The sequence below is a fragment of the Mytilus galloprovincialis genome, chromosome 12 (assembly GCF_965363235.1).
Source record: "Mytilus galloprovincialis chromosome 12, xbMytGall1.hap1.1, whole genome shotgun sequence".
Taxonomy (NCBI): domain Eukaryota; kingdom Metazoa; phylum Mollusca; class Bivalvia; order Mytilida; family Mytilidae; genus Mytilus; species Mytilus galloprovincialis.
The window spans coordinates 61,589,319-61,617,056 of NC_134849.1; the positions used below are offsets into that span (position 1 = coordinate 61,589,319).

Consider the following 27,738-nt stretch of genomic DNA (forward strand, 5'->3'; position numbering starts at 1 on the left):
CCAGTTCTTGGGATCATTGACTGTCCAGTCAATTTAATGCTTGTCCAGTTGAGTTGTTATTATAGGTAAATGCACATTGTATGTGAACTATATACAATCATTTATTATTGAAATTTATTTCAAAAGAGTTGAATTTTAACTCTGACAGGGGGAGATAATTAACCGATATATATTTTACTTTTAAAATATCACAAGACCTGTGTTTTTATACAGTAAACAAGATATTAAAACAAAGAATGTATCCTGTATGAGTGAAGGTTTAGAGGCTTATATCGATGAGACAGCAACCAATCAATAAAAGAGGTCAAACAATACACAAGCATCTTTATTACATGCAATTATTATTTCAACCTGAAATAGAAACATTTATATTCTCATTTTAAGCATCTGTCATCTGTATTTATTTGATCCTTGTCCAGTCAATTTGATCCCTGTCCTGTCGATGTGATCCCTGTCCAGTCAAGTTGATCCCTGTCCTGTCAAGATGATGTTATAGGTAAGTGTTCAGTCGAATATTCAAGCTCTTAAAGGGGAGATAATCAATAAATAGTTTTAACATTCAAAATACAATGTACTAAAAACCAATACTTCATAGTAAACAAGACAAAAATCAGAGAAAATGATGACATCATTGCAAAATTATTTTCCTTAAAAAATAGATTGGTTGAACTTAAGTATGAACTTGGGGTAAAGGAAAACAAAAAATGTGAGGTACACAAACATGTATCTGCTGGAGCTCAATCAACTATAAACGTAATATAGAAAGCAGAACACAGCCATACTGTAAAACGTTTACTTCATCTAAATGGAGTGCTAAGGCTACATCCCACACTGAAATCAAGCCTATATGAAACAGGTAAAAGAAATCATAACTCCCGCAATATTTTCAACAGTATATGTCAATGAGAACGCAACCCAAAAAAGTAAGAACGGAAATATGTAGATGTCAATATATAGGTAACGAAAAAAAAAATATCTTCAAATGACAAGGTCTACATTTTCATGAAGCTGGCCATAAGGTAAGGATTTATTCATGTTAATGAAATAATTAAAAAATATACCTTTACTGTTCATAGTTATTTTGTTGAAACAGGAAATAACACACAAACATTGATATGTTTATAAGATAAAGAAACATTCATATATATCACAGCAGTTACTGAAGAAGTACCGATAAAGTATTATTTAGTGATACATATATTTTACATATATCAGACTTAAACAAGTAAATATGATCATGATTTATCTATATTTTTCAGAGATGCTTTAGATGAAGGCACTTTCTTACTGTTAAATATAGCTGAACTCAGTTTTAATCAAATTAGTATGTATTGTATCATATATGTTTTAGTTCACCTGGCATTCTCATCACTTAGCGTCAGTTGTCTCTCGTTGTTGTTGTTAAATTTTACAAAAATCCTATCCTATGAAACTACTAGGACAAATTAAACCAAACTTGGCCACAATCATCATTAGAGTATCTAGTTTTAAAAATGTGTCAGATGACCCTGCCTGCGAACCAACATGGCGGACATGGCTAAACATAGAACATTGGTGTAAAATATAAGTTATGTCTATTATCTAAAAAATGCTTTGAATAGAGAAAATCTGAAAAGGGACAGAAATTGTCAGAACGTTTATTTACATCAAAACTGTCAGGACTTCTAAAAAGAGTCATTGCACTTACTGATTTTTTTTTCATTTCTGCCGATTATTTTCCAAACTATAATAGATAGGGAGAAACTTTTAAAAGCAAAAATGTTCAGACTGACAAATCTTCATACTATAAGTCAAACATGACTGAAAACGTCAGACGACTCCTTATTTGAGTTATTGCCCTTTTATGACCTTTTATCCTGTGTTTTGCCACTTTGATTAATAATCTTCTCCTCTTAAAACTACTGGGTAAAATTAAACCAAACTTGGCCACAGTCATTATTATGGTATATATTTAAACAAATGTGAACAATGGTTCTGTCTGCAAACAAACATGGCCGACTTGGCTAAAAAAAAGAACATGCGTAAAATGCAAAATTTGTGTATCTTAAAAACTGCTATGAAGAGAAAAACTCTTGACAGTGGCTGACATGTTCTGAATGTTACGGAAGTTATTGCTCTTAAATGTAAAATTTTACTCTTTTTTTTTCATTTTGGCTGATTATTTGAAAACTATTATCAGATAGAAAGAATATTTAATTAGGAAAAGTGATCAGCTAGAGAAGATCTACAAATAAGCCAACATGTCTGAAACTTCAAGTGACTCCTTACTGCAGTTTTACAATTTTTTTTGCGTTCTTGCCTTGTATATCTTAAAAACTGTGATAGATAGATAGAAACTTTAAAGGGCCAAAATATCAACAAGACATGATCTACAATAAGTCATGATGGCTTAAATGGAGTTATTATTTTTATAACCATTTTTTATAGATTTTACCTATTATATCCTCAAAAATTTCTGAATTCACAGTTTTTACATGTAGCAACGCAGGTATTTTTGTCTTGGTCCAAGTTACGCTAGGGTCTCAGAGCATAGGCTAGTGCCATATTTTGAAAAGGGCTTTTAGTGAAGGCCTAAGCAAAACAACACACCATTAAATACTTTTCAGGGGTTTGAATTAGTGTGGGCCCAATGGTCGGGGTCCTTTAATTTCTGAGAGGAAACCTATGAAATTGGAAAACAAAGGTCCAAGGCCACCCATCCTTTACGTTAGTGCTTTTTCAGGACCATTACATTTCTTGAGGAGGGCCTTTCACTTGAAATTTCAAATGGTCTACATGGTCCAGGACTTAACATTCTTTTAAGCAAATTTTAAAGCGTACTTATAGAAAATGGTTGTGGGCATGAATTCGCTATATATATATTTATATCTATATTTCAGTCAGGGGTACTACTTGTACAAGTTTTTTTTTATTTACTTGAAGAAGTAAAAAAAAAATATACACATATAAGTAAATAAATAACGTTTGAATAATCTCCCCTTAATTTTCTCAAAAATTTACTTGTATAAGTAAATTTTTCTTACAATCCCACAAAAGTCCTCAAGTTTTGAGATGTAAATTCATGCCTTTAATAATTTTTCCCAGGTTTGCTCAATTTTTTTTATTAGAGTTCAATGTTTCATCTCATTAATTCAACGAAGAAACTGATTATGCAAAGATCTTGAGTATTTGCGCAAGGCCTTCAAAAATTGCTCCTTGGGGCTTGTAAATGAGCAGTGTTTTGAAGATAACAGACAAATGGGATTTTCATTGTCCATGAAATTACACTTAAATGATTAGTAAAGACATCTGCAAAGGACAGATAATTTAAAATTCTATTAGACATGTTAGAGCAAAGAAATCATAAGAATTCAATAAAAGAAGATACAATGACTTTTTTACTTCTTCAAGTAAAAAAAATCTGAATGTCAAAGGGACATAACTCAGCCTATATTTTTTTTTACCTATACAAGTAAATAAAATTCACTTGTATAAGTATCCTACAAATTTACTTATATAAGTATATTTATATTACTTCTTCAAGTAAATAAAAATAACTTGTACAAGTAGTACCCCTGACTGATGTTTAAATCGCTAAATATGACCATCAGCAGTCTTCCGAGGTCAACTCGATACTTATTTGAATGCCGTCAGGACTCAAATACACACGAAACGATAATACATATTATCAAGCCTTGTAAATGATCGGTTGAAGGCTGTGTGGTGACCTAATTAAGTTTGGGGTATTTACCATGTTTATGTATGGCAGGATGTGGATGCTATCCCCAGCTCGTACATTTAAACAACCTGACAAGTTATTTTTTTTGTCTGGTTTGCCCTTGGACAAGTAAGAAATTACACTGGACTAAATCAGTTTAATAAAAAATATAGAATTATTTTCATAGCTTATTAAGATATATTATTTTTGGTAATTGGGCCACAATTAAAAATATTTTGGTTTGCCCAAACCCTACCCAAAGGTTGAGACAGTGGGTAGGTAGGTAGGCATTTTCTTTTTTTTTTTTTCAAAAAGAGAAATTGAAGTATCGGGTGTTTATTAGTCTTCATGCCTATCTGATTAAAAAAAACCTTCAAATCAGGACAATAAAAGAATTTGAGTAGGCAGCTTTTTTCTGGGTAGGTAGCGTTTGGGCAAACAAACCTATTCTTTTTTATGGCATTGAAACCTATGATCAACATGTGAAAGACATGTTTAAGTCAAAACAGCAATGTTCATAAATTAAATAAAACAGGAAATAGATTAATAACCAAAATAAAATAAAAAATAAGTATGCACACCGAGTTATCATTAACATTACGTTATCTTAGTCCATTGACGAGTAATCGTCTATTAGGATGTATGCCTTATCCAAGGGAGGTGTCATTTTAATTTTTCTCGACTGAGTTTCTATCGAGATAGATAAAACCTTCTAAAAACAGATACACCAGGAAATCAAGACAAAAGGAATGAAAATAATATTTGATGACTCGAGTAAAAAACAGAAAATGCAGGCAGAGAAAGACCGGGAATATAAAAATTTACAATTATACTTCCCCAGTGACAAGAGCTCACAAATAATATTTCCACACACATGATATATTTATAAATTATTTGCTAGTGTCTTTTGGGATTTGAATGTTTCTGCCTTTTTGAAAAATCTTATTTTCAAAGTTCTATTGATTTCATTCTATAACATATGATTATTTAAAATACAATATTCAGTAAGTAGAAAAATGCACAACTCCAGGGAATTATATGCAGATGCTAAAATTCTAGAAATTTTAAATACAAATGACTGAATAAAAGTACACACTATCATATCTTATTTTTTCAAATTGTCTCATGTTTGGGAGGCTGATGGGTAAATCCATTGTCTTGTAAATTTAAACCCATAATTAAAAATTTATATTTGCTGCTACTATGCCTCTCTATCTGAAGTCAAAAGTTAAAACCTGGCTCAGATGGTTTATAATTCAAATATGGATTGTTTTGTTTAATACTTTGTTAATTTCATGATAAAAAAGAATATGATTTTGTATAGACTTAAAATATCCTGAATACTAGTAAGATAAAAAGGTATAGGTAACTAAGGTATTCACTTCTCATTGTTGAAAGCTGTGCAATAACTTGGTCTTTTTGTCAAAGTACCATACGCTCTTTAATAGTCTGACTTTTGTAAGACTGATGAGCTGTAGGATGTGTGAATGATCTGTCCAACCCAAATAGTATTGCCGTATATAGATATATGAAGATGTTGTATAAGTGCCAATGAGACAACTCTCCATCCAAGTCACAATTTATAAGTAAACCATTATAGGTTATAGTACGGTCTTCAACACGGAGCCTTGGCTCACATCGCTTAGCAAGCTATAAAGGGCCCCAAAAATTACTAGTTTAAAACCATTCAAACAGGCAAACTAACGGTCTAATCTATATAAAACAATTGCAGCGGATTTAAACGCAATAATTACTCAACAGATTTATACATTTATTTTTCTATTTTAGGAAATATGGAAGATTGGAATAAGGTAAGATTTTTTCTTCTTTATAGTCAAACAGTCGAGTGATTTTTGTCGAGCCTGCAACATTTATGTCGCGAAAGCGAGACAATGTGATCCTAGATTCCCTCAACGGCGTCAACATTAAGGTTCATTCTGTTGTTAAATTTTTTTTTAGACATCAATTTTTCTTGTCAACCCTTCATGGAATTTTTAGAAACTTCAACAGAAGCTTTTTTATGAACAAAATACTGTAACCATTATAACTTGTGCAATAAAGCATTATATTTTTTAACTGCTCGCTCAACATGGGAAAGAAGTGACGAAAACCCCCAAGTGCATGAATGATGTTCACTAAAACAAAAAGTTTTTGTTGGAAATGCAACATTCTCAAAAGAGGTCTATTCATTTTAATTACCCAAGCTTACCTATTGTTTGTCATAAAACTTGGAAGTAGTGATTAACATCTGTAAAAACACATAAGTGTCAAATATGTCCCCACTGACAAAAAGGCTACTTGATCATTAAATAGTCACTATTTATTGATTTCTTTTTCTTGATTGAAAATATGTTTTTAGGCTAAAATATTAAAAACAACACTGTTATTTCTTTAACAGAGATAACTCAGAGACATTCAAAGTTAATCTGTCAAACAAATTACATCATCAAACATACAAATATTACACTGCTCCTTTCCAAGTTGTTATAAATTGTATGTTTATATTGAAAATATTGAAACACAATTTTCACTCAGATTAGCTTTATTATGTGAGGATGAAATGTTTTAAAAAAAATCTGTTTCTTCTTCAAAACTTAGGAACAGTTTACAATGTAATCATAAGCAGGGTTTCCTCTGGGTCTATTTTCTTTTTCACCACTGCTTTTGCCAAAACAATATATTTTTTTTTACCGCTTTCAATTCACACCCCTCCCCCCTACCCCAACTAATGTTTGTCACATTATTGTATTCAATAGAGAACATTGTCTCCCTTGTATTAACCAATGAACATTGGTCATTCTAAAATATAGTTATTGTCTGGCATTAGCGTGAAAAACATTTAAGTTACTACACTCTTTACATTCTGTTAAATGTAAACTCTATTTTTTACTTACAGAAACTTATTGAAGCTGCTGATAAAGGAAGAGTAGAAGAATTGAAGCTTTGCCTGGCGAATGGAGCTAACATTGATAATCAAGTAGGTAAACTTGTAACATTGATTATCACGAGGTAAACTTGTAACATAGTAGGTAAACTTATCATCATGATCATGACACAACAACGGTGTTCAACAGAAAACATGATATATTATGACTTAACACTGATGTTCAACACAGAACATGAGACACATCATGACACAACACTGGTGTAAAACACAGAACATGTAACACATCAGGACACTACAGTTATGGTCAACACAAAACGTGAGTCACATCATGACACAACACTGATGTTCAACACAGTACATGAGCAACATCTTGACACAACAATGGTGTTCGGCACAAAATATGACATCATGACACAACATTGATGTTCAACACTGATGTTCAACAAAGGACATGAGACACACCATGACCAAACACTGATATTCATCACAAAACATGAGACATATCATGAGATACATGACACACCACTGGTGCTCAACACAGAACAAGAGCCACATAATGACATTGGTGTTCTTCACATGACATGATACACATCGTGACACAACACTGATGTTCAACACAGAACATGAAACACATCATGACACAACACTGATGCTCAACACAGGACATTAGACACATCATGACACAACGTTGATGCTCAACACAGAACTAGAAAAAAACATCATGACACAACACTGATGTTCAATACAGAACATGAGACATATCATGACACAACACTGATGTTCAACACAGAACATGAGACACATCATGACACAAACAGTGTTTTCATTAAGAACCGGCCGCCGGCCATTTTGACCTGTTCAATTCAATTTCCGGCCGGTTCAGTTGTCCTTTAAAAAAAAAAAGAGTCCTATTTTTTTTTTTTTTTTTGATGAGATCTTTCTATATAAAATCATGACAACGAAGTTCGAAGATTTGTGTATATATTATAAACCGACATGCGGTTGCAACGACGATTTTCATTGGCTGTTATTTCAGACTTCCTGTTTGACACACGTGTTTATCGTTGTTATGATTGAATGAATAGTAATGAAGAGAACACTACATGATTTTTTTCACTTCAACAACTACTACGTCAAAGAGTAGAAAAAGTTTGGATTACTATGTATTTTGACAAGATTTTGAACAGTTTGAATGACGTTATGGTTTTATTGTTTATTGATCTACAACGGGCCCCGTCGATCTGCCGGCAACTACAGAGCATCCGAAAAGGGGGCAGGGTACATCGATGAAAAATTGCATTGGCAGAACTTCTGGTCCCGGTCCAAATCATAGATATATTTCTGGTGATACTTTTAGTTGTGAGGTATGTAACCCTTTTAAAAGCTATCAAATGAAATTTAGAAGTGGAAGCTCATGTTTTCTTATAAATGAGCCTGGCCAGCACTTCTTCTTTTTCTTTCTTTACATATCTTTTCATACCACCGGGATAATGGGAAGGGGGATATTTAAAACTGCTGCGTGCAGGGGAAGTGCTGTCCAAATTTTTTAGGGGTCCCAAAGGTAGGACAAGAATATATGGTTTTAAATGTAAATAGCACCATAATTTTCTTATTGTCCAAGTCCCTATCTAAATAAAATTAACCTCTTGTCAGGTTCAGGGTGGGGGAGTGGTAGAAATGACATTTTCAAAACTATAGTTTTATGCCAGGAATGCAGGTTTTTAAGCCTTTTTTGTTTAAATCTTGGGGGGGGGCTAGTGGTAAAAGTGACATTTTTAGAACTATAATTTAATGCCCAGAATGCGCCAAAATGCAGGATTTTGCGTCTTATTTTAACAAAATCTTGGGGGGGGAGGGGGGCAAGCCCCCTAAACCCCCCTTTCAGATAAGGGCCTGCTTAAATCTCTAATTGGCCCCTTTAAACAAAAGGAAGTGAAACCCCTGCACAAAACTGATGTTCAACACACAACATGAGACATATCATGACACAAAACTGATGTTCAACACAGAACATGAGACATTTCATGACACAAAACTGATGTTCAACACACAACATGAGACATATCATGTCACAACACTGATGTTCAATACAGAACATGAGACATATCATTACACAAAACTGATGTTCAACACAGAACATGAGACATATCATGACACAAAACATGAGACATTTCATGACACAAAACTGATGTTAAACCATTTAAAGCATAACACTGACACACTAATACTAACATATGGTCTGCACCTGACTACTCAGAGTAAAACACAACACATGGTCTGGACCTGACTACTGAGAATAAATAGACAAACAAATATAACAACTAACAACACATGGTCTGGACCTGACTACTAAGAGTAAATAGACAAACAACTATTACAACACACAACACATGGTCTGGACCTGACTACTGAGAGTAAATAGACAAACAAATACAACAACACACAACACATGGTCTGGACCTGACTACTGAGAGTAAATAGACAAACAAATACAACAACTAACAACACATGGTCTGGACCTGACCTGACTACTGAGAGTAAATAGACAAACAAATACAACAACAAACAACACATGGTCTGGACCTGACAACTGAGAGTAAATAGACAAACAAATATAACAACTAACAACACATGGTCTGGACCTGACTACTGAGAGTAAATAGAAATACAAATATAACAACACACAACACATGGTCTGGACCTGACTACTCAGAGTAAATAGACATACAAATACAACAACAAACAACACATGGTCTGGACCTGACTACTGAGAGTAAATAGACAAACAAATACAACAACACACAACACATGGTCTGGACCTGACTACTGAGAGTAAATAGACAAACAAATACAACAACTAACAACACATGGTCTGGACCTGACCTGACTACTGAGAGTAAATAGACAAACAAATACAACAACAAACAACACATGGTCTGGACCTGACAACTGAGAGTAAATAGACAAACAAATATAACAACTAACAACACATGGTCTGGACCTGACTACTCAGAGTAAATAGACATACAAATGTAACAACACACAACACATGGTCTGGACCTGACTACTGAGAGTAAATAGACAAACAAATATAACAACTAACAACACATGGTCTGGACCTGACTACTGAGAGTAAATAGACAAACAAATATAACAACTAACAACACATGGTCTGGACCTGACTACTGAGAGTAAATAGAAATACAAATACAACAACAAACAACACATGGTCTGGACCTGACTACTGAGAGTAAATAGACAAACAAATATAACAACTAACAACACATGGTCTGGACCTGACTACTGAGAGTAAATAGAAATACAAATATAACAACACACAACACATGGTCTGGACCTGACTACTGAGAGTAAATAGACAAACAAATACAACAACACACAACACATTGTTTGGACCTGACTACTCAGAGTAAATAGACAAAAAAATACAACAACACACAACACATGGCTTGGAGCTGACTTCTCAGAGTAAATAGAAATACAGATATAACAACTAACAACACATGATCTGGACCTGACTACTCAGAGTAAATAGACAATTAATATAACAACACACAACACATGGTCTGGACCTGACTACTCAGAGTAAATAGACAAACAAGTATAACAACACACAACACATGGTCTGGACCTGACTACTCAGAGTAAATAGACAAAACAAATATAACAACACACAACACATGGTCTGGACCTGACTACTCAGAGTAAATAGACAAACAAATATAACAACACACAACACATTGTCTGGGCCTGACTACTGAGAGTAAATAGACAAACAAATACAACAACTAACAACACATGGTCTGGGCCTGACTTCTCAGAGTAAATAGACAAACAAATACAACAACTAACAACACATGGACTATTCATAGTAAATAGACATACAAATATAACAACTAACAACACATGGTCTGGATTGTCTGATTTGGTACAGGCATAAAATATGGAGGGGTTAAACCATATTTGTTTTTGTATGATTCCCCCTTGGTCTATCTAGGCCATTGGTATTAAAAACAAAACACAAAATTAAAAAACCTGCACTGTTCAAATACCATTGGTCTGTATGTTAACTGATACTTAGTCATTATACTGAGTCAAGATTAAATCCAAATTCTGAATTAAATTAGACAGTTTTAATGGAAAAATGCATGCATGGTTTGATTTTAAAATATTTCTCGTTTTGTTTGCGTTATGGATTGTGAAGTTCTTATTTTGCTTCTTGACATGACACAATTTTTTACACTTATGTTTCACTTGATGTTGTGTTAACAACTTTGGTCAGGTAGTGATACGTGTAAAGATCTAATGTAGACATATCTTGTAAAAAGGACAAATAGTTGTTAGATTCATATAATCCATTTAATCACATAATTGTTCTGTATCTGACATGTCTGAAAATACTACTCTTTTTCACTTTTCTTTAAATTTTTTTAAATTAATGATAAATACTGAATCTGCACTAAATCCTGTTGTTAATTAGACATGTTTAATGGACAACAAATGCTTGAATGAATAATAATAATAATGATAATAATAATAATCTTTATTTAAACATGTTAAAGAGGATCTCATTTTCTTTATGTTGTACTAAATCAGGAAATAAAACTTTTTTCTTGCTTTTTTAAATAATTTATTATTAATGGAATCTACACTAAATCCTGTTGTTAATTTATATAGGTTTAATGGACAACAAATATTTGTAAGAATCATATAAAGTGGGGTCTCATTTTACTCATAGTATTGTTCTGAATCAGAAAATATAACTTTTTTCATTTTTCTTTGAAAAATTTACTTTTATAAAATTTTTGATTTTACTGAATCTACACTAAATCCTGTTGTTAATCAGACAGTTTTAATTAATGTGACTGTTTAGTTCTGTTTATATTTATTACTCAACATTGTCCAGTTTATCAGACAAGTTTTGATGTCAGTTGTATTATTCCAGGATTATGATGGATGGACAGCATTAATGTTTGCAGCCTGGGAAGGACATGTGGAAGTGTCTCGACTACTTCTGGAGAACAGATGTAACAAAGATATCACATCAGTATGTTATCTACTAAATCTGATCACATCACTTTTAATCAACACACAATAATGTTGTTAATGAGACAGGTTTAATGGACAACTTATGTTTGTAATAATTATATAAAGTGGGGTCTCATTTTACTCGTAATATTGTTCTGAATTAGAAAATATAACTTTTTTCATATTTCTTTGAAAAATTTACTTTTATAAAATTACTGATTTTACTGAATCTACACTAAATCCTGTTGTTAATTAGACAGTTTTAATTAATGTGACTATTTATTTTTGTTAATATTTATTACACAACATTGTCCAGTTTATCAGCCAAGTTTTGATGTCAGTTGTATTATTCCAGGGTAATGGATACACAGCATTAATGGTGGCAGCCAGGTGGGGACATGTGGAAGTGTCTCGACTACTTCTGAAGAACAAATGTAACAAAGATATCACATCAGTATGTTATCTACTAAATCTGATCACATTACTTTTAATCAACACAAAATCATGTTGTTAATGAGACAGGTTTAATGAACAACTAATATTCTTTGTTAGAATCATATAAAGTGGGGTCTCATTTTACTTGTCTCCTCGTACTAAATCAGGAAATGTAACTATTTTTCATATTTCTTTGAAAAAGTTTTTTTTTTTAAATTGATCATTATTCTGAACCATGTTAATCAGACAGATTTCATTATTATATCAACAAATACTTGCAATAATTATATAAAGTGAGATCTCATTAATCTCTGTGCATTGCACTGAATCCCTTGATATAAATATTTTATGCATTTCTTGAAAAAAGGTTAACATGACATTTCTGATGGAAGTTCTGACATCCCACAAAAAAAACTTGTTGTTTATTTGTTGTTGATGTACAATATGAATACAAGTGTGACTGGTCATTTTGATCAGTTTTGACCACTGATTCATGTGATATACATTTTGTTTTTATTTATTACACAACATTATCCTGTTTATCAGACAAGTTTTATATCAGTTGTAGGATATGTTGTATACTATTTATATTGGTAACAAAGTAGTATCCATAATATTTACATGTTATTTGTTATAATTATAGAAAGATGGTAAAACAGCTCTACATCATGCTGCTGAATGGGGAAATCTACAGACCACAAGATGTCTAGTAGAAGAAGGAGGCATCAGTCCCTTCGTTAAAACACATAAGGTAATATATTATAGTAAAGGCTCAGTATTCAACTAGTAAATAATGCATCACTAAAATGATGTTTAAGATATTTTTGGTCAAATGGAATTTTTTTTCTCAAGGTTATAGTTACACATATTTCATATGATACTTTAAATTGAACTAAAAATATGAAAGTGTTTTATAGACTTGTATGGCTTAGTTTTACTATAAAACACATGAACATAGATGATCATATAAAAGAAATCCAGTATGAATACAAATATGAATAAATCCAGTATAAAATTATTTTGTTTATAGACCACTAACACATTTTGGGTGATTAGTTATACTAAAAGAGAATAATTTTATTATTCCATAATTTGTTAGCCAAATTATATGAATATCTCAGTTTTAGGGAAAAGAAGCAATAGTAATAACCTATAAGTAAATGGATAAAATAGTTTTTGATATCAAATATGATAATTTGTATTGATTCAAAATTAGACCTGGCAATATCCTGAATATGGCACTTGTAGTTATTAAACCCAATGTAAACAAACAAACTGTCAAAAGACACATCCACCAATCCGTTGTTGTGACAATGATAACAAAGTTATTAGATAGTATCAAAATAGTCTTAAGCAATACATTAAAATAAGTTCATCGTGTATTTATTATTGAATAGTTAAAAAAATCATTCTATTGTATTATCTCCCCTTATATGGCAAAGTTTAAAATAAATTAATAAAACAACATTAATCTGGTTTTTTTTGTAAAATATAGCCGTAAATATGATAAAACACTTAAATTTCTATATCAACATGAAAATTCTTGCACATAAATTACATACAACTTTCGAAATTTGCACATTTCACTAAAGATTTAGACCGTTTGTTGTCTTTTTTTTCAAAATCTAAGAAAGAGGAAGACACCCCAGCCTCCTTAAGACTGCAAATATCTTCTAATTCGTGTATTTAAGCTATCTACTTGGAATAGTTGCAGAAAAACCTTTCATCTTTGCCATAATTTATGTATTTCCTTATTTATACGGTGTCAGTGATAACACTTAAAATTATGAAATCTGTAAAATAACAGTATATAGTTATAGGAGGATATGGATAGGGTATACAGAATAGAAAATCATGAATGATAGAAAAAATAGAAATGGAGAGAATTGGGCAAAAAGATGACGAATAGAACATAATGGGGTGCAAAAATATAAAGAATAAAGAATAATGGGGGGCTAAAATATAAAATCAAAACTTGAGAACAATTTGTCCAAAAAAAGAAAAAAAATAGTTAAAAAGTCCCCCGAAACCCTACAACCCTCATCTAGACATAAGGATGCATTAACAGATTTAAAAATAACCCGAATAATTCAGTCGTTATATTCCGCTGATCTACGAAGGCTACATTAACGCCTGAACGTCTTCCTCGATCAAGACCGTCAACCGGAAAATTCACACCGCTTTGCAATATGGGAATTTTTATTTAAATTGGCAGCTTAAGAAGGAGGAGTTCCGGATGTTAATTGATGATAAATGGAAAGGGCTTGAATTATTCGAGTTAATTTAAAAAAAGCCTGAAAAAAAGTTACAAAGACCAAATGCAGATTGAGCATTATTTCATATGCTTTAAAAAAAAAAGAAGATAAAATTCTTCTTAAAGGCTACAGAAAAAGTTGAAAAATAATCAGAATGTTGTTCATGAGTTATATTTTATAAATGAACATAATATGGTTAGCACCTGTTAAAACAAAAAAAGACACTACTCAGCTGCTACTGGTCTTGATTATTGTATGATATGTGTTACAAAAGTCTTCTTTGTAATTAACAGATGAAAGCAATGTTAAGATTTGTCTGTATTTCAGGGTGAGACTCCATACGACCTAGCAGCAGCAACAAAACAGGGACAGTATAAAGAAGTGATGGAATACTTACAGGTACATATACTTTTGAATTACATATGCTTACACTTAGAACAAATCAGGTACAAAACACAGTCTGTTAGGTAGAAGATACACTTACCAGCAGTAAAACTAAACTCTGTTGGGTTCCATATAGCGGGTTATTTTCGCAGGGTGTTTATTTTCGCTTATTTTTGGCGGATAAATGAAATTAGCAAACAATGTATGCATACGCTTGTTAATTTCAAATAGTTAAAAGCTTTTTTTGAATGATCTTTTTTTTACGGTCAGCAAGTCAACAACTATATATTGTCGTTTTAACATAAATGCAAAGGGCATTGTACTCACTTGTATTTTTATACGACCGCAAAAATTTTTAATTTTTCGTCGTATATTGCTATCACGTTGGCGGTGTCGTCGTCGTCGTCGTCGTCCGAATACTTTTAGTTTTCGCACTCTAACTTTAGTAAAAGTGAATAGAAATCTATGAAATTTTAATACAAGGTTTATAACCACAAAAGGAAGGTTGGGATTGATTTTGGGAGTTTTGGTCCCAAAATTTTAGGAATTAAGGGCCAAAAAGGGCCCAAATAAGCATTATTCTTGGTTTTCGTACAATAACTTTAGTATAAGTGAATAGAAATCAATGAAATTTAAACACAAGGTTTATGACCACAAAAGGAAGGTTGGGATTGATTTTGGGAGTTAAGGTCTGAACAGTTTAGGAATTAGGGGCCAAAAAGGGGCCCAAGTAAGCATTATTCTTGGTTTTCGCACCATAACTTTAGTATAAGTAAATAGAAATCTTTGAAATTTAAACACAAGGTTTATGACCATAAAAAGATGGTTGGGTTTGATTTTGGGAGTTTTGGTCCCAACAGGTTTTTAGGAATAAAGGGCCCAAAGGGTCCAAAATTGAACTTTGTTTTATTTCATCAAAAATTGAGTAATTGGGGTTCTTTGATATGCCGGATCTAACTGTGTATGTAGATTCTTAATTTTTGGTCCCGTTTTCCAATTGGTCTACATTAAGGTCCAAAGGGTCCAAAATTAAACTTAGTTTGATTTTAACAAAAATTGAATCCTTGGGGTTCTTTGATATGTTGAATTTAAAAATGTACTTAGATTTTTGATTATTGGCCCAGTTTTCAAGTTGGTCCAAATTGGGGTCCAAAATTAAACTTTGTTTGATTTCATCAAAAATTGAATAATTGGGGTTCTTTGATATGCCAAATCTAACTGTGTATGTAGATTCTTAATTTTTAGTCCCGTTTTCAAATTGGTCTACATTAAATACCAAAAGGTCCAAAATTAAACTAAGTTTGATTTTAATAAAAATTGAATTCTTTGGCTTTTTTGATATGCTGAATTTAATCATGTACTTAGACTTTTGATTATGGGCCCAGTTTTCAAGTTGGTTCAAATCAGGATCCGAAATTATTATATTAAGTATTGTGCAATAGCAAGGAATTTTCAATTGCACAGTATTCAGCAATAGCAAGAAATCTTCAATTGCACAGTATTGTGCAATAGCAAGAAATTTTCAATTGCACAGTATTACGCAATAGCAAGAAATCTTCAATTGCACAGTATTGTGCAATAGCAAATATTTTCAATTGCACAGTATTGCGCAATAGCAAGAAATATCTAATTGCACAATATTGTGCAATAGCAAGAAATTTTCAATTGATTGGAGTTATCTTTCTTTGTCCAGAATAGTACTTGAATCAACTTAAATCATTGTTTTATACAATACACAATGTATATTCACTTTTACTACCAACTGATAAATTAAAACAATCTTTACTATTCATTGATAACAAAGGGAAAGGGGGATGTGAGAAAAAAAATGGGGGGGGGGGTTAAACTTTTCTCATTTCAGATTTCATAAATAAAAAGAAAATTTCTTCAAACATTTTTTTGAGAGGATTGATATTCAACAGCATAGTGAATTGCTCAAAGGAAAAAAAAGTATTTTAAGTTCATTAGACCACATTCATTCTGTGTCAGAAACCTATGCTGTGTCAACTATTTAATCACAATCCAAATTTAGAGCTGAATCCAGCTTGAATGTTGTGTCCATACTTGCCCCAACCGTTCAGGGTTCAACCTCTGAGGTCGTATAAAGCTGCGCCCTGCGGAGCATCTGGTTTTTAAATGAAGTTCTGAAGTCTAATTAAACTGTATACCCTTATTGATTATATTTCTAGTGTCAAACAATTAAATTAGGGCCCAGCCAAATGGCAGACGCCTTATAGTGATCAGTCTGTCCGGCCATCCGTAACAAATTATGTCCGCTCTATATCTAGAGAACCGGTATGATTTCAAAGTTTATACTTGAAATGTATATTAACCAACACCAGAGGGTGTGTCATAATGTATGTACAACTTCCTAGGTCAAAGGTCAAGGTCAAAAACTTTGGTTTCAGTTGACAACCCCATGTCCAATGGTAAAGATACAAATATTTTACCACACATTATTCACAGCGGGGCCTACAGAGATGGCTCCCATCTCAGTGATATCTAGTTAATTGGTAGATATTCTGTTGGGTATTTTTGTCACCTGCGTAACGTGTTGCGGGGAACATGGAAATACCAGGCGTCCGTCCGTCCGTTTGGTCTTGTTAGCACTTTCACAGGTACAATTTTTGCCAGATTTTTATAAAACTTATACTATAGGTTAATATCAGCAATATCTCAGAAAAAGTTATATAATGATGTCCGATCGACTTTTTTTAAAAGAGTTATGCCCCATGGGAATATTAAATTTATTGAAAATGGCCTTGTTAGCGCTCTTACGGGTACCATTATTGCCAGATTTTAATAAAACTTATAATATAGGTTAATATATGTAGTATCTCGGACAAGTTCTATAATGGTGTCCGATCAACTTTTTTGAAAAGAGTTATGCCTCTTGGAAATATTAAATTTATTGAAAATGGCCTTGTAAGCCCTCTTCCTGGTACCGATATTGCCACATTTGTTATAAAACTTATACTATAGGTTAATATCAGCAATATCTCAGACAAGTTATATAATGATGTCCGATCGACTTTTTTTAAAAGAGCTATGCCCCATGGAAATATTAAATTTATTGAAAATGGCCTTGTTAGCGCTCTTACGGGTACCATTATTGCCAGATTTTAATAAAACTTATACTATAAGTTAATATCAGTAGTAACTCGGACAAGTTCTATAATGGTGTCCAATCAACTTTTTTGAAAAGAGTTATGTCTCTTGGATATATTAAATTCATGGTAAATGGCCTCATAAGTGCTCTCCCGGGTATAATTTTTGCCCGATTTTTTATAAAACTTATACAATAGGTACATATCAACACTATCTTAGAAAAGTTATATAATTGTGGACAATCGACTTTTTATAAAGAGTGTATGCCTCTTGGAAATATTAGATTTATGGTAGATGGCCTCGTCAGTATTCTCATGGGAACAATTCTTGACAGATTTTTATAAAACTTATACTATAGGTTAATATCAGCAATTTCTCGGACAAGTAATATATTTATTAATGATTGACTTTTTTTAAAAGAGTTATGCCATTTGGAATATAAATTTATGGAAAATGGCTTCGTTAGTGCTCTTATGGGTACAATTCTTGCCAGATATTTATCAAACTTATAGTATAGGTTACTATCAGCAATATCTCAGACAAATTCTATAAGGGTGGACGATAGACTTTTTTTAAACATAGATATGACCCTTGAAAATGTAAAGTATGTGCAACGCGGGAGACATAGGAACTCTGTTCTTTTATATCTTTATTAATCATGTGAATAAGTGCCAAATTTCTAAATAATTTTACAACCTAGTTAGTACATCAAAGGTCCGCTTAATTTCGAAACTAATCAACTGTAGTTTGTACACCTGTGACAAATATTGAAGATACTGGTATTCTTTTGATTAACTGCATCAAGATATAATCAATAAATAAGGTGTCATTAAAGTGAATAAAAAAAAACAAAAAAACAATTAAATCATAACAATAGTCAATTGTTTGATTGACATTTTTAACTGCAACCATTTCAGTCAAAAGATTGAATTGAGAATTATGAATCCGCCAAAACCATTTGTATACATTGTTGCCCCTTAATCAAGATATTTTACACCCATGAAAAAAAACCGCTATACAGTATATAATACCCTTACCTACATTGGTACTTCATATTGTCAAGAAGATGGTGGCCTTAGCAGCAGTGATACTTAACACAGTATGTTAGGTAGATGATACCCGTACCAGCAGTGGTACTAAACACAGTCTGTTAGGTAGATGACACCTTTACCAGCAGTGGTACTAAACACAGTCTGTAAAGTGAATGATACTATTACCAGCAGTGGTACTTAACACTGTATGTTAGGTAGATGATACCATTACCAGCAGTGGTACTAAACACAGTCTGTAAGGTAGATGATACCATTACCAGCAGTGGCACTAAACACTATCTGTTAGGTAAATGATACCCTTACCAGTAGTGCTACTAAACACAGTCTGTCAGTTAGATGCTACCATTACCAGCAGTAGTACTAAACACAGTCTGTTAGGTAGACGATACCCTTACCAGCAGTGGTTCTAAACACAGTCTGTTTGGTAGATGATACCCTTACCAGTAGTGATACTAAACACTGTCTGTTAGGTAGATGATACCCTTACCAGCAGTGGTTCTAAACACAGTCTGTTTGGTAGATGATACCCTTACCAGTAGTGATACTAAACACTGTCTGTTAGGTAGATGATACCCTTACCAGCAGTTGTTCTAAACACAGTCTGTTTGGTAGATGATACCCTTACCAGTAGTGATACTAAACACTGTCTGTTAGGTAGATGATACCCTTACCAGCAGTGGTTCTAAACACTGTATTTTAGGTAGATGATACCATTACCAGTAGTGGTACTAAACACTGTCTGTTAGGTAGATGATATCATTACCAGTATTGATACTAAACACAGTCTGTTAGGTAGATGATACCATTACCAGTAGTGGTACTAAACACAGTCTAATAGGTAGATGATACCCTTACCAGCAGTCGTACTAAACACGGTCTGTTAAGAAGATGATACCAAAACCAGTAGAGGTACTTAACACTATCTGTTAGGTAGATGATACCTTTACCAGCAGTGCTACTAAACACAGTCTGTTAGGTAGATGATACCTTTACCAGTGGCGGTACTAAATACTATCTGTTAGGTAGATTATACCTTTACCAGTAGTGGTACTTAACACAGTATGTTAGTATGATGATAGCATTACAAACAGTAGTGCTGGACACAGTTTGTTAGGTAGTCTGTTAGGTAGAGGATACAATTTCCAGCATTGGTACCAAGTACAGTCTGTTGGGTAAATAATACCATTATCAGCAGTAGTACTAAACATAGTCTGATAGGTGAATGATATCATTACCAGTAGTGGTACTAAACACTGTCTTTTAGGTAGATTATTTCCTTACTAGCAATGGTACTAAACATAGTCTGTTAGGTAGATGATATCTGAGCGCCACTGATGAGTCATATGTAGACGAAACGCGTGTCTGCCGTATAAAACTATAATCCTGGTACCTTTGATAACTTAATCATAACCAGCATTGGTGCTAAACACAGTCTTTTAGGTAGACGATTCCATATCCAGCAGTAGCACTGAACACTGTCTGTTAGGTACATGATAAAACATTTAGTATATATACATATGAAATAAGTTATGGCATATTTCATGCTCTTTATTTTCATTCTCCATGTTATTTAATCATTATACATTAAGTATAAAATTGAGAATGGAAATGGGGAATGTGTCAAAGAGACAGCAACCTGACCATAGAGCAAACAACAGCAGAAGGTCACCAACAGGTCTTCCATGCAGCAGGAAATTCCGTGACCCGGAGGCGTCCTTCAGTTAGCCCCTAAACAAATATATATACTAGGTCAGTGATAATGAACGCCATTCTAAACTCAAAATTGTACACAAGAAACTAAAATGTACAGATGAAGTCAGTTTGATAATGGGATGTGTCATGCTCTTTTTTCCCCATGTTAATGTTCAGTTTCTTTCTGATATACCGGAATAGATTTAAGTATAGATGTTAACGTATGCTCATTATTTAATAGGGCATTTTTGTCTAGCCTGCGAGAAAGTTCCAATATGTGAGACAGTGAGACATAGCAGTTCCTGATGAAGATAAATAAAAAAAAAGCTTCAGATGCATGAAACTATTAAAATGTTGTTTTCATTTATTACTTTCTGGCGGCAGCTTAAACTATTTGTATAAAGCTTTATATTTCAGAAGGTAGTAGACACGGAGGCTTTATATATAACTTGTATGCAGATATCTTATGATTCAAAGTTTTTGATCATTTACATGTTCATTGTCCTTGACCTCAATTTCTTGGTTCAGCGATTTCTTGCGAAAAAATAGAGTGTTTTGGTCATTTGAATGTCACTGATTAATATTATAACTATATCATGTATATGGGTTCCTTACAATATCTTCATGACAGTCAGACAGGGTCCATGCACCTGACCTCAAATTTATTTCATGGATCGGTTAAAATTACGTGATTATGTCTTTTCTCAAATACTATGAGCAGTAGGTCAACTATATTTGGTGTATGGAATGCTTAAAATGGGAACATGTCAGTCTGGCAGGTTTCATCTGATCTTGACCTCATTTTTTGGTCAATGTTAAGTTTTTGCGCTTTGGCCAAAGGGTCAAGTTAGCATTTCTTATCACTTGGCGTCCTTCGTATATCGTCCGTCTTCCCTCATCGACCCATCTTCATCTTGACTTTTACAAAAATCTTCTCTCAAACTACTGGGCCAAATTTACCCATACATGCCCCAAATCGTCATTGGGTATCTAAAAAATGTATCCGATGACCCCGCCTGCCAACAAAGAAAGGCCAACATGGCTTAAAGACCAAACAGCCTATTGTTTATGCGCATCAACTAACGCAACTTGGTAGTGACATAAAAGCTCTATGACGTTGTTTCTAGCAATGAAAAAATGTCAAATTATAACGTCTTATTTCGCATTTTCTGGGATTCCAACGAAAAGAGGAACTATTATGCGTCACGCTACTTTAATATCCTGTGGAAATTTAACACAAATGGACACATAAGATACTACACTATATTTAACCTTCGTTCTAATAAAAATAATACAATATAAATTTTGATTTCGACTTTTTGCATTTGCGCCGTTCTGCATTTCATTTTTTTTTATTCTTTTACTTGCGTAGATTTTGTCTTTCGTTTGCGCCGATTGTGTACAGGTTAGGTGAAAGTTTTTTTATGCCCGATTTATGGTCATTATGTTCTGAGCGTCCGTTCGTTCATCCGTCTGTCCCGCTTCAGGTTAAAGTTTTTGGTTACAGTTTTTGGTCAAGGCAGTTTTTGACGAAATTGAAGTCCTATCAACTTAAAACTTAGTAAACATGATGATTATGCAATGATCCTTCTAATTCTAGTGTCATTTTTAATTATTTTTTTTTAAATTGTGTATTCACAAGGTTAGGCCGAAAATCAATTATTCCTAAAAGTTTTGACATACTGGCAACATGTGCATGCATGTAACTGATGTCTGGATGATTCTCATAAAATAATGTCCGATCTTGCAATGAAGTTAAAATTTATTTATACTGCTTATTTGACAAAATCTTATAGTAAAAATAAAATGATGACAAAGGGTCATTTTGTTTGTCATTTGTTTCATTTCAAATTGTCTTTAGGAGAAATTATCAACATTTTCTAATCTCACTGAAGCTTACAGCTAATTTCCTAATGTATGTAGATCAACACTTTGGTTTGCCTGCTTGCTTTGTTTGTATATTTTGTATTGTTATATTTTGATAATGTCCAATTCAATTAAATAGCATATATACAGGTTTACATACCTATATATAAAGATATCAATCTTAATTACAGAGCTTGAATAAACATTTATACAAACAAAGCAAGAAAGCAAACCAAAGTTTTACCCTACAAGCATTAGGAAATTAGCTGTAAGGCAAAACATATTAATAAAACTAATACTCAGCGAATGTGAATTAAAATCAAAATTTTAGATGTTTAAAACTAAATTGTTGTAAATTTAACTTATGCCAAAAACAATTGCTCCAAGAATAATATCTTACATAAAATCACTCCCTTTCATTTAGCTACAAATGTGACTGGAAAGATTGAAAACAAATTTCAATTTTCAATGCCTGCAAAAGCCTTTTCTTTGTTTTAATTTCCAAAATGAGCAATTTAGATTTATTATATTTTATCCTGTTGGAGAAATCTTACTTTGTAGTTTTCAACAGAAAATTATTTCTAAATTAATTTTTGAATCAAAAACTTTTTTTAAATTTTATATTTACTGTCTCGTTTATTGAAAACACATGAGGTAGTACTAGACATGTTACAAAAAGGTATATTCACGTCGCTGAGGTTGACAAATTACACTTTAAATGTGGGGACTTTTTCAAAACACAAAAACGATTAACTGTGTATGCATTGAATATTATTTAAAAACTGCATTGATACTTTTGGAGGCAATTCCGTATGGAACGAATATTCAATAACAGAAATATAAAAAATAAATGAATAGACCTTGCAAATAATCTAAGTATTATAATCTGTTTTATACCTACTCGTGAATATATATGTAACGGTAATTTTTATATATAGTTATGAAAGGAAACAAAGGAGTGTATGTATTTTGATCCAGTTGTTTGCCACCTAAATTTTTATATAACGGGGTATGTTTATTTTAAAACACCTAAATCCCGATTATTATACAATTTCATCTTGAAACATGTTGCATTATAGTTTTAGAAAATTTACTCCCGGTCAAATTGCTGCGAAGGCATGTATTTCCTTCCAACTTTGTCTTAATGTAAACAGTTTCAGCTCAATTTGTTTTTTCTTAATAAGGGGTTTATGATAGATTGATTGTTGGTTTCTTAGCATCCAGTGGCAGATATTTCATGCATTGTCATAACGATGAGAGGTTTGTGATACCAGAAATGTTAGGCGTAATTGGACATAGTATACACGAGCATATCCCAGGACGACAACATAAACTTTCTCCAACCAACCGTCAAATGATGGTAATTTTGTAGTTGAGAAGCTATCTTTGCTATGCAATGCTGCCTTTACTCTTTGACGTTTCTATTCATGCTGCCAGTGCACAAATAAATGCCATGATTCCAATTCTTTGGAAAATATATGCCCCAAATAATTATTGGCAAACCGAAGAAAGTTGGCGCCAACTACGCGATGGGTCACACAGTGGCAAACATTACCCACAGCGTTAGCTGCAATCAACAGAAGCTATCATGCCATTAACAGACCACAGACAGAGCCTCGAGAACAAATACTCCGGACACAGACACAGACATTGCATTCATACAAAAGTGATTGTGGACAACAGAAATCATATATGATTTCTTCGAAGTGTTTTACTAGGACACCAAAATGATGCCCAACATAATAATCTATTGCCTTTTATTGAACAAGAATTTTGTTTTCGCCCCTCGTTGTCCCATACAGACGCCATCAAGAAAGAGCTAAACCACGAGCAGAAAGAAGAAAATGTAAAGAAATTAATTTGAGTATATCAGAGTAACGGGTATATTAAAAGTCGAACACGCTATACAGCGCTTGGAAATACTCAAGAGAAAAAAAAAACAGACTGTAGGAACTGTAATACAACAATAAAACTACTATCTAAAAGGCTCACTATATGTATACATTATCAATCTAGAATAGAATGAACTTGTAAAACTCTCAGTCCCCCCTTTTCTAATCAACCCACTCCTGCACGTGTACACCTTTCATGTCTTGTGATGGCCAGCAATGATATCACAAAAGCAATTGTCATATATGATGTTACATAATGATGTTCTAGATAAGTGTGATTTGAATTAACCAAGACGCACAGGATTTAAAATTTACCTGTTTAAATCTATAATCAATGTTTTGACACTATCCCCAAATTTAAAGTCTAATTTGTCAACCTCAGCATCGAGAATATACCTTTTCGTAACATGTCTAATAAAAGGATTGTATTTTAAGATAGATGTATAACGTTTTAGAATCAAAACTTTCATTCATATATTATACCTATAATTTAATTTCCTTATATCTTAATTTTAAATATTCTAAATTCACAAACTCGATGCAATAATTTCTAATCGTTCGTCTTAGTCAGGAAAAATAATGGTATAAAGAACTCCGTCCATGCTTTTGTATGTCCGTCTTTCAACAGTACCGAATGGGTTCGTTACGGCAAACTTCTGAAATTGACGCGAAAAAGAAACAAGCACATCTAGTCTGGTATATTCAAATACTCTGTAAGTTAACCAGTACCATCTTTCATTTCTATTTTTATTATGCCCCACCTACGATAGTAGAGGGGCATTATGTTTTCTGGTCTGTGCGTCCGTTCGTCCGTCCGTTCGTTCGTTCGTCCGTCTGTCCCGCTTCAGGTTAAAGTTTTTGGTCGAGGTAGTTTTGGATGAAGTTGAAGTCCAATCGACTTCAAACTTGGTACACATGTTCCCTATGATATGATCTTTCTAATTTTAATGCCAAATTAGAGATTTTACCCCAATTTCACGGTCCACTGAACATAGAAAATGATAGTGCGAGTGGGGCATTCGTGTACTGAGGACACATTCTTGTTTTCAATAATGTTGCTTATGTGGGATAGAGGACAAAAACAGACTTTCAATACAAAAGCGGCGTGAAAGGTTATTTCAAACAATTTTCCAATCCGGCGGATGGTGTTTCTGAAGGCAGTGATGATTCCAGGTGTTTTCAAATGGGTCCCTAGAACATCAAATTGGGAATTTTTATTCTATTTGGGAATTTTTTAAGCATAAAGTCTAAGACGAAATAACATTATTTTCCTGTAAAAACGCAAAATGTATATTATTAAGTTTAACCTGTACACTGATGTTCATGTAAGTTGTAACATTTTGAATAATTATGGATGGGGTACTGTTATTACATGAATATCATTGAACATGATGCACTAGTCTGCTAGTCATTGCTAGTCTATCATCTAAGCTATAGTTACGTAGGCCTATTACAAAAAAATATATTTCAGCTAACATAAACCACTGAAAAAAATCATTCGTCGGGTATTTTTTCCACAGCAGGTCATCTCTATAAATTTACCTTGATTTAAATGGATTTCAAATTGAACTGGTCAATTGTCGAATTCAGAAAAGCAATTACAAAAGTTCATATACTTAATTGATAAAATATTTAAAGCATTGAACCAGTGTTCTTTAAAATTATTTGGATCATATTCAAAACTTTTGAAATAGTTCCATAATGATGACATCGTATTTAATGAATGGTCTATCATCAACATTATTTTCAAAAAACGCTCAAACTTTTGTCTTTTGAGGAAATAATTTCTTTTATAAAACAAGTTTTCATCATATTATATAACCGGCTCTGCTGGGCGATCTGCTTTTACGAGATCGATGACCATTAAACTTTATCCATCAATGTTATATCAAAATTTAAATTTGCTCTCTGCCGAGGTCTGCTTTGACACCCAATTTTATCAACCTGCTGGGCGATCTGCTTTTACAAGATCGAATACTCCCATAACATATTAATCAATTGAATTCGGCTGCTAAAATTGTTTGCCACATGTTGACATAATTAAATCGTTGTTACAAACTATGAAAAATTATAGTTGCCTTAATCAGTGAGAGAAACTTTTCCGGAAATATCGATTTTTATTTTATTTTCCTGAATTGGGAATTCATTTTCATGTACATTTTTTTGGGCCGCTGGCCGATTTAAGGGCCGCTGGTCGATTTAAGGGCCGTTGAGCGGCCCTAAACTATATAGTGGAATCATCCCTGGAAGGTCTATATTGTGTGGCCACAACATCATAAAGATTTGAAACTGATACATGCTTAATCTCTAGTATAAACGGATAATAAAGTAGGTGAATATAGTTGTTATTCTTGGAAATTTCAATGTGGGTTTCAAACGTCAAATTGCAATTTTTTTTTAAAATAGTGCGCCAGCAAGGATGTCAGATGCAATGTTCTAAAGAAAGACAACTCTTTTCTTCAAAATGACCGAGAAAAAAACATGAAAATTACTCATAACTTTTTTGAAAGGTCGGTGACATACACTTTTTTTGCTTTATTTTGAAGAGAACATATGGCACTTTCCTTCTTTAAATTTTTATGAAGAAATCACTGGTAGATATTTTTTAATACTGGGAACGTTTTCCAGTTTTACGTTTAATTTTTGGCGGGAATGAAATAAATCATATTTTTAAAGATCAAATCAATATGAGCCTTAAACTCATGAACATATATTTGAAAGATACAAATCTACTGTTTAACGTGAAACAAGAATTATGCTTGTAGGTTTGATATAAAGCGTTTTTTTGAGAATTCCCTATGTGTCCAGTATAATTTTTTTACTAAAAGACTAAATGCTGTATTTGGTAAAGTTCTAAATTTCCTCTATACAAACATTGAGCAACATAATTGTGTTTAAACTTACTTTATTAATATAAAAAAAAAAAATTAAGCATGTTATTGACAGTAATCGAAAAGTAATGTAATTACTTTTAATAAAGTAATAGATTGCAATCGATTACATACAAAAATCAGAGTAATCGATTATCGATTACACAAAAATCCTTCATGTAATGGATTATTAATCGATTACATTTGTCAGTAATCGTGCCCATCCCTGGTTAGCAATATCCTTTAACTTTACTTTCCGCTATATAGATGATGTTCTCTCACTAAATAATTCAAAATTTGGTAACTATGTTGAACGCATCTCTCCCATCGAACTAGAGATAAAGGATACAACTGATACAGTTAAGTCGCCTCATATCTTGATTTACATTTAGAAATTGACAATGAGGGTCGGTTGAAAACAAAACTTTACTACAAAAGAGATGATTTCACCTCTCAAATTGTGACGGACGCCATCATGAGTTGGTTGACGGTTATGGAATAACCGTTTCGTAGATGATATCGGATATGTTCCTTACGCTGCAACTACAATCCCC

At 32.8% G+C, this 27,738-nt stretch overlaps 1 protein-coding gene across 1 annotated transcript in view; it reads left to right on the forward strand.

Annotated features, from left to right (window-relative positions):
- LOC143054481 (uncharacterized) overlaps window positions 1-27,738 on the forward strand; it is an 89,728-nt gene that overhangs the window by 26,455 nt on the left and 35,535 nt on the right. The window contains exons 4-10 of the mRNA XM_076227504.1: window positions 385-496; window positions 1,260-1,324; window positions 5,486-5,508; window positions 6,594-6,674; window positions 11,548-11,649; window positions 12,709-12,816; window positions 14,648-14,719. Of these exons, the coding sequence (XP_076083619.1) occupies window positions 5,491-5,508; window positions 6,594-6,674; window positions 11,548-11,649; window positions 12,709-12,816; window positions 14,648-14,719 (381 nt within the window). The 5' untranslated portion in view covers window positions 385-496; window positions 1,260-1,324; window positions 5,486-5,490. The remainder of the gene's footprint in view (window positions 1-384; window positions 497-1,259; window positions 1,325-5,485; window positions 5,509-6,593; window positions 6,675-11,547; window positions 11,650-12,708; window positions 12,817-14,647; window positions 14,720-27,738) is intronic.